This window comes from Habropoda laboriosa, unplaced genomic scaffold, assembly GCF_001263275.1.
Source record: "Habropoda laboriosa isolate 0110345459 unplaced genomic scaffold, ASM126327v1 scaffold10, whole genome shotgun sequence".
Lineage (NCBI taxonomy): Eukaryota > Metazoa > Arthropoda > Insecta > Hymenoptera > Apidae > Habropoda > Habropoda laboriosa.
In genome coordinates this window covers 24,230-32,969 of record NW_017100129.1, presented here as the reverse complement: position 1 = coordinate 32,969, position 8,740 = coordinate 24,230, and the positions used below count along the sequence as shown (strand labels likewise).

General features: G+C 42.4%; 1 protein-coding gene across 1 annotated transcript in view; it reads left to right on the top strand.

The window, feature by feature from the left end:
- The first annotated feature begins 3,983 nt into the window (after positions 1-3,983).
- The window catches only part of LOC108570894, a 20,366-nt gene continuing 15,609 nt past the window's right edge, over positions 3,984-8,740 (top strand). The window contains exons 1-3 of the mRNA XM_017932863.1: positions 3,984-4,090; positions 5,650-5,775; positions 8,376-8,477. Of these exons, the coding sequence (XP_017788352.1) occupies positions 5,671-5,775; positions 8,376-8,477 (207 nt within the window). The 5' untranslated portion in view covers positions 3,984-4,090; positions 5,650-5,670. The remainder of the gene's footprint in view (positions 4,091-5,649; positions 5,776-8,375; positions 8,478-8,740) is intronic.

The following is an 8,740-nucleotide window of genomic DNA, read 5'->3' as shown; positions in this document are numbered from 1 at the left end:
CTCATTTCTGTCGTTCGAACAGTCTAGTAATAAGCGGAAACGTCGTAACAGGACAAACTTCAACGACGACGTGTATAATTCTGGGGAACGCAAGACTCTGACAATGTTTACAATGCCAATGATCGTGAATTACTCTCGGCTAGTATGCGTGCTTTTTCCTGTGGAACACCGTTCCGAGATGCAAATCTAGGGTTGGTCACCTTCAACTTTATCCTCAGCCTAAATTTGCATACGATCGTTAGACAAATCGTCGTTTGTTAGAAACGAGAGAAGAAGGAGAAAAAAACCAGCTACGTTAATTCTATTCGTAGTGTTAAACTCGAGGACGAGGAACGCGAATCTGTATTTGTTTACGAGTTTACGAGTTTCTTACGAGTTCAAGGCATCCAACCACCGAATTTCTTCGCCGACCTCGCGCTTAATGAGTTTTCTGCTCTCCATTCCATCGAGAAACGTTACTACCTTACAAATAATACCGAAACGCTTGTGAAACGATCGTACAAGACGATTGTCGAGAATTCTAAAATAAGGGTGACCTTATCTCGACCATCGAAAACTAGGCGAAACAACGACACTCGGCTACATTATTTTCCTCGGTACACCGAAGAAACGCGTGTACCCTGGTCACGGGTACAACGTCAGCGAATCAAATTGACTTTTGTTTCACGATCATTGAGAAACGTCCAGCGAATTGAACGGGACTTTAACGCAAGAGACGAACTTTCGGCATCGGTTACCAAATTTTTGACAAACGACTCTGAACACACGGTCGGAGATATCGTTTCCTGAGCTCGATCGATCGTGACCGTTTCTTCGTTTCGGATTAGCCACGCGTGTCCTACGTGCAATATTCTCTTGATCGACTTTCGAGCGGTGAAAAAAAAAGGTAGATCGGTGTAAAAAACAATTTGGAAATGTTAAGAAGGTGAATAAAAATTGATCCGTTGGTTCGATGTGGGGTAACATGGCGTATTTTCTTGTCGTTTTCGATAGAAATCGGTCGGAAAGAGATGAGGATTTCTGTGAATTTTCTAGCGAACTCCTGTGAAGCGAACAAATGGGCAATAATCTGGAATGAAAGTGCGACGGTTCCACGGGCGCGTCGCGATGCAGATCGACGAGATCATAATGGGATTTTCACTGGATGCGACACACAAGAAGGTCGGTGAAACAGCGAACGAAACTGGAAACGTTCTGCGGAGAAAGCACGAGCTCCGTGTTATCGAGATAAATCCGATTTTACTTGGACAATTCGACTTCGTGCAACTCGTTCGCGAATAATTGCTGGAAAGTTTCTTTTGGGACTGGTTTAATTAACCTCCACGAAACTATTGTGTCGTTTGAGGCTCACGCTGGGTTTAATGGGACCCAACGCGCGTTTGTCTGGCTACGCACCGACTGAATGTACTGTGAAATTTTCCTGGCTAAACTGTCGTTTCATTTTTTTTATTTGAAGCGTCAGCGTTTCATTTTTCGTTTAAAGCGTTAATCATTCATTCTTCGTTTAAAGTGTCAGTATTTTATTTTTCATTCAAAGCGTCAATTTTTCATTTTTCATTTAAAGCGTCAGTGTTTCATTTTTCATTTAAAGCGTCAATGTTTTATTTTTCATTTAAAGCGTCAGTGTTTCATTTTTTATTTAAAGCGTCAACGTTCCATTTTCCATTTAAAACCTTAGTGTCTTATTTTTCGTTTAAAACGCCAATTTTTCATTTTTGATTTAAAGCGTCAACGTTCCATTTTCCATTTAAAACCTTAGTGTCTTATTTTTCGTTTAAAGCGTCAATTTTTCATTTTTCATTTAAAGCGTCAGTGTTTCATTTTTTATTTAAAGCGTCAACGTTCCATTTTCCATTTAAAACCTTAGTGCCTTATTTTTCGTTTAAAGCGTCAATTTTTCATTTTTAATTTAAAGCGTCAGTGTTTCATTGTTCATTTAAAGCGTCAATGTTCCATTTTCCATTTAAAACCTTAGTGCCTTATTTTTCGTTTAAAGCGTCAATTTTTCATTTTTCATTTAAAGCGTCAATTTTTCATTTTTCCTTTAAAGCGTCAGTTTCATTTCACATTTAAAGCATCAGTATTTTATTTTTCATTCGAAGCGTCAATGCTGTATTTTTCATTCAAAGCGTCAAGGTTTTATTTTTCGTTTAAAGCGTCAATACTTAATTTTTCATTTAAAACTTTAATATTTCATTTTACATTTAAAGTGTTAGTGTTTTATGTTACGTTTAGAAATTTACTGTAAATCGAGCGTTTCATACGAGAACTGCGAAAAGAGTGATCAAGTTTGTAGAACGAAGGCAGTCCTTTATATAGATTTAGATCGTGTCACGGCTGGCGGGGAGCAAAGAAGAACCAGTTTTATAATCTGGCATAAGAGTGAAAAGAAAAACGGTTCCATTCTGTGTAACACATCTGCATTCGTTTAGAAAAGAAAACGCGTGTTGCATTTCTCATGACATAATAATAGGTAAAGCGCTTCCTGTAAAAGGATACGTAAGTATTCCGCTGTCCATAATCGAACGTAAACATTCAGCTTCAGTTCGCAAAAGATTCTACAGACTCACGCAGTTATGAAACTTTAACGTTCTTGCAGTATACAAAAACTTCATTAAAAATTGTCCATGGACTGCAGCATAATCGATCTTTTAACACTCCGCCCGACGTTCACGCCTCTGTCGAACTTCCTGGAACGTTTTTCATCTCTTGGGCATTTCAATTCGAAAGTTTAAAGTTTTAACACTTCAAAAATTTAAAAGTTCAAAGATTCGAAAATTCAAAGACACAAATGTTCGAAAATTCAAAGATTTGAAAGCTCAAAGATTCGAAAGTTCAAAGATTCGAAAGTTCAAAGATTCAAAAGTTCAAAGATTCGAATGTTCAAAGATTCGAAAGTTCAAAGATTCAAAAGTTCAAAGATTCGAAAGTTCAAAGATTCGAAAGTTCAAAGATTCGAAAGTTTAAAGATATGAAAATTCAAAGATTCGAAAGTTTAAAGATTTGAAAGCTCAAAGATTCGAAAGTTTAAAGATTTGAAAGCTCAAAGATTCGAAAGTTCAAAGATTCGAAAGTTCAAAGATTCGAAAGTTTAAAGATTTGAAAGCTCAAAGATTCGAAAGATTCAGAAATCCAAAGATTCAAAAGTTCAAAGATTCGAAAGTTCAAAGATTCGAAAGTTTAAAGATTCGAAAGTTCAAAGATTCGAAAGATTCAGAAATCCAAAGATTCGGAAGTTTGAAGATATGAAAATTCAAAGATTCGAAAGTTTAAAGATTTGAAAATTCAAAGATTCAAAGATTCGAAAGATTCAAAAATCCAAAGATTCGAAAGTTTAAAGATATGAAAATTCAAAGATTCGAAAGTTTAAAGATTTGAAAATTCAAAGATTCAAAGATTCGAAAGATTCAAAAATCCAAAGATTCGAAAGTTTAAAGATATGAAAATTCAAAGATTCGAAAGTTTAAAGATTTGAAAATTCAAAGATTCAAAGATTCGAAAGATTCAAATATCCAAAGATTCGAAAGTTTAAAGATATGAAAATTCAAAAATTCAAAAATCCAAAGATTCGAAAGTTCAAAGAATCGAAAATTGAAAAATTCCAAAGTTGGAGCGCTCAAAGATCCAAAAGCTCAAATATTCAAAAGTTCAAACATTCAAAAATCAAAAAATTCAAAAATTTGAATTCAAAGATTCTCGTTTCACCTATCAACCGAGATTCCGTGGAATGCAGACCAGCGATCGATCGCTCGGATCCACGCTTCCTAGTCGCTCATCTTCACGGCCGCGTCGAGGATCTCTCGTACACCGCGGCCGCTCACTCCCTTCTTCAAGATCGCGTAGAGCACGCGGGAGAAAGAGGAACAGAGAGGACGGCGGTTTAAGTGTAGCGTGGAGGTGGCGCCAGGCCCCTCCTTCTAATAAAAGCCGCTCACTAAGCTCCGTTACACAGACAGTCACAGAAAAGTCGAAGAGAGCAGGAGCCGCGCTCAGCTCCGTTTTGGGTCCACTTTCAGAAGCGGAGCCAGTTCAAAGAAAAAACAAAAGTTTCCTACCGTGCGATTCGTATATTAAACGAATCTTGTGTGTGGTGAGTTCGCAACGTTCAGGACGCGCGCGATCAATTTTTCCTCGAGACTCCGTGAATTTCATTTCGAATCGTTCAGTGACGACAAAAACGGTACCCACGTGACGACGAAACTCTGTGTGATCAGTGAGGAAACTATCGAGTTGCGTTCGAAAAATCTCGACAACGGTGAAAACGTCGGACCGAATCGTTCGAGGAAAGACGTTCGACTTGGTGACGTACGATTTTCTCTTCCAGGACGTTAAAGATATCCATTCGACGATCGTTTTCTCGACGGAACAACGCTCGATAGTTTCTCCCGGGCGCACAGTGTTTCGATTATTTTTCTCGAGCTTCCTCCTCGAGTTCTTCCGTGCTTTTCGAACTCTGAGTGTACAAGGCCGAGTCGAAGAAAATTACCCAAGTGAAAACTACCTTCGTGAAGTGGTTCTCGCCCGAGGAACGACGAGCTCGAGGAGAAAATCGAAACTTGCTAATACCAGCTCGAGAAAAATACGGTTTCTATTGAACTGTGACGCACACGTGTCTTCGTTTTATCGTCAAACAACGATCCACACGTCGTCGTCAATCGTGGAGAAATTTGGTAGCTATTGTCAGTTTTATACTTACCGCAATCTTTTTTTCCTCGAATAGGAAATGGAAAGTGAGATAGTTTCGATCGAACGATGTTTATCGTGCAATTAAGCAAACATGATAATCATCTCTGTTCTTTATGCTAACAATAGTTCCTGTCTAGCTTTCGGTAACAATAGAGAATAATTAACGAAACTTGCTAATATCTGACCTCGAATGCTCATTGTTGCACCATCGGTTGAGAAGGCGTGCGTGCTGAATCTATATTGCCTCGGTGTGTGGCCACCATTGTATTCTGGCTCTCCTCGTTACTGCAATTATAGACTCATTTAGTTGCTGAATCGAGCGGCAACTGCTATCTCTATCGCCAGGCAATAAATCTACCAAGCCGAGTAACCCTTTAAAAGAAAAAAAAACACCAACAATAGAGATATCAAATCGGAACAAATTTCTCTTTCCTCGAGAACCATCGTTAAGTAATAAAAGGAAGAAAAAAGTCGAAATATCGAACGGTTTACGAGCTCCTACTTTACTAGAACTTCCAACGGTTTCTGTCTACGAAAAGGAACGACGAAACTCGATAGAAGACCATCTTTCCTCGAGAATCTTCTGGCCGTGGATGCCAGCGGTGTTCCCGACTTTCATTCGGTCGAAAGTGATAGTTTCGAATGTATCCACGCTCGAGAAAGGAGAGCCATTGCTCCCCTCTACGTTCAGATCGAGGTGGCTCCTTCATCTTCTCGCTTTTTTTTTTCTCCTCCAGAATCCTTTCCAAACGTTTCCGGTCCACGTTGGTGGACCATCGACGAAACACGCGCAAGAAAGTATAGAAAATCTACCATTTCTGATAAAAAAGTTAAAAAGAGAAGAGAAACGGTAAGCATAGAATTATTGGAGCTGCCAAATACTTCTTCGAAAGAGTGAATATTTTACAAGGAAGATGAAATGATACTGTGAAAGTGAAAAAATTAATTATCTTCTTTTTGCAGATACAAATTGCCAAAAGAAACATGAAGCTCGTCCTCGTTCTGGCAACAGCGTTGTGCGTGGTGACAGTCAGCTCGTATCCGCTTCCCGAAGGAGAAGCCTTCAACATGAGACGTCTTCAGTCCGAGGTAAGACCGGCCGAACGTCCTTTCTCGACTCCAGAGACTTCGATCGGGCTTTTCTTTCTGGGAAACCACCTTGATATTGCAGGCGCTCGTACAGTTAAATTCCATCGTGGTCACTCCACACGTGTCACGTGTATAAAATCGGTGTACAATCGGCAGCTGCGTTACGTTTCGTTCGCCAAAGTTGGTCCACGTTCTCCACGATCGTGCCTCGAAAAACTGGTCTCGTTGCTTAAAAAGGGCTTCCAACCAGTTGTCTTCGACCCAGAGGTTACGTAACCCAGCTCTGTTACGATCACTTTCTCTGTGTCACTGGGCCAAAGCGAAAGATGCGATTGCTCGTGATTGATTGGTCGCGACGTGCCAACCGATCGGCAACCGGCACCGAAGAATCGGAGAAAGCGCGATTTCCGTTGGCAAAAATTCCACCGCGAGAATCCCATCGACCGTCGCGGTTAATTGCCGCGATAAACCAACCGATCGAAACTGTCCACTCTGTCGCTCCGTTGCGAAAGTTCCCCGCCTGGAATTCGACGTCGAGAGGGCTAAAATGGCGGACTCGATCGTTGGACCGAGTCCGATCGATTCGGTGATCGGAGATGACGATGTTTCGCTTTCCATCTTTCACTCTCGGTGACGCGAGTGCTACGACCTCGTGAACGCGCGCGCGCGCGCGATCTAGCATCTCTTCGATCATCGCGACCAGTTTGTTTGATCTTGGTTTCACGAGTCGCGCGCTCACTATGGATCGTGTTTGCTCTCGACGACGAACACGTCAATCTATTCTGCTACTGGATGCTTGAGATTCGAACGACCTTCGCATGCGCGGGCTAGAGGAAGGTTGTGCAAACGCTTCAGTCGAGTGTCAACGATGACATTGGCGGATCTTTGTTTCTTGCGCGAACTTTTAAGCAGACGTTATTTTTGTTAATGTACGAATAAGTTTTTTCGAATTTCTTATATGGCAAATTGTGTCGGGCGACCGGGGAGTACGAAGCCGGGGAACACATTCGGGCAAAAATGGAACGTCGTCCTCGAGGCTGGTGCGTCACGCGCGAAAGTGGTCCCGCGGGTAATTGTCCTTTCGACGGGGAAAAAATGTTAGGCAAGCCCGGGCGAGCTTGGTTTCACGACCGAACGAAATACACGGTCCGACGAAGAGCCGGGACGTTCGATCAGGCTGGCTCTCTTCTTCTCTGCCCGACGCTTTCACTGGCCGCGAACACTTACAGAGTTACACCGGACACTTTCTTCGCTCGATCGATGCCCAATGGAAAGCGCGTGCGTGAGCGTACACGCGCACACGTGCCCGCGTGTTTCAGCCGAGAACGGCGGCAGTGGTTCGCAAGCAAACTTGTCCTCACCTTCCGTCATCTCTTTATTTCAAACACTTTGTCTCTCTTCTGCGCTCTATCGATCGCTCTTCTACGAGGAAACAACGATTTTATTGGAATTTTTGAGAGGAAAATGGAAAGAAAGCGGGTGAATTGGTCACCGGAGACTCGCGATTTTCGGAGACTTGAACGCGTGGTCAAGCGCGACCTTCTCTCCTGGTTACGTGTGCTGATTTAATTCAAGCGCCGGGGAAAGAAAGTTTTGTTTGTTTTTTCTTCCTCTAATTATCTACCGGCGAGGAGCTTGATTTGACGTGATTAGATGTTTCGAAATGAACGTGAGATCACGGGATGAAGTGATTAAAGCGGACATTAGGACGCGTGGAAATGAAACGATCGTAAACGTAGATAACACTCTGGGACGAATATCGTAACAGCTAGTTGAATGTGAGCGTGGTCTGAGGGAAAGTGAACCATGGTAACCAGGTTGAGCAACTTTTGAGTCCGATGACCGTCCAGGTGCCAGGACAGCTTCGATCATTTTATCGAATACTTTGACCAGGTTGTTGCAAAATATAACGAGGAAACTTCTCTCTCTCTCTCTCTCTCTCTGTTTGTCGGAGATTAATAAATTCACGTCGTCGTAGAAATTTCTTTACGTTTTCCTGTGCAAACAAGAAGCGTCGTTTGTAACGAAGACAATCGTAACCCCGGTGTCCATAATCGTTTCGTATCGTAATAGAAAATTGTAGCGACACTAATGCAGCACCCGTAATAATACGCAATCACGTCGTTAAACGGTGCAATTCCGTTCGAGCGATCGCCATCGCTCCAAGTTACAGTTCCGACCATTTTCTTCAATCTATTCCTCGTTGTTCTCCACCCGTTAACTCGCTGATTTGGCATAATTCGGCTGAAAATCGCCGTTTAAGAGTTCACTAGGCGAACGTTGCACGCGCTCGACAGAATCCTTTCAATCCTACTATCGAGGATTGCGCAACGATATTACCTTAACACTCTCCGACACTTTCGACCAGCTTCCTTCGACAGAACGAGCCAATCGCGCGCGATATATACACTTCCTTGTCCCCGCCGATAGCCAGACGATAATTCCAGTTTAATCTCTGTGGAATTATCGCTCGAGGAATCATCGCGGAAGATTTGTACGATTGAAATATGGACGACGAAGAAGAAGAGCGAACGAATCGATTGGTAAATTTCAGGGCATTGAAAAACACTTTGTAGGGGCAACAGGGAAACTTTTTTCAGGCACTCGATCGGCTGGTGATGGTCGAAGCCGACAACGAGACCGCCCTGAGAAGCAAAAGGACAATCGGTATCCTGCGAGAACTGTTCCCCGAGGTTTCTCAGGTGAGCCGCTGCTGAACAGAGCGCAGACAAAAATCCTGCAGACGGCCAGGACGAAATTAAAACCAACATTCCTCCTCTCTCTCCTTCGTAGACGTTCGAAATCCCGATAATTTTGAAACAGGACCTTGGACGTCCTCTGCATACTTAATTCGCCGCCGCTTTTCACCCGCCGTTAACCGGATAATTGAGAAATTAAATCGTGAACGAGACGGAGTTTCATTAGTAATCCCCCGGTGGGTCGATTCAAAGCGGAGGAGAAATTG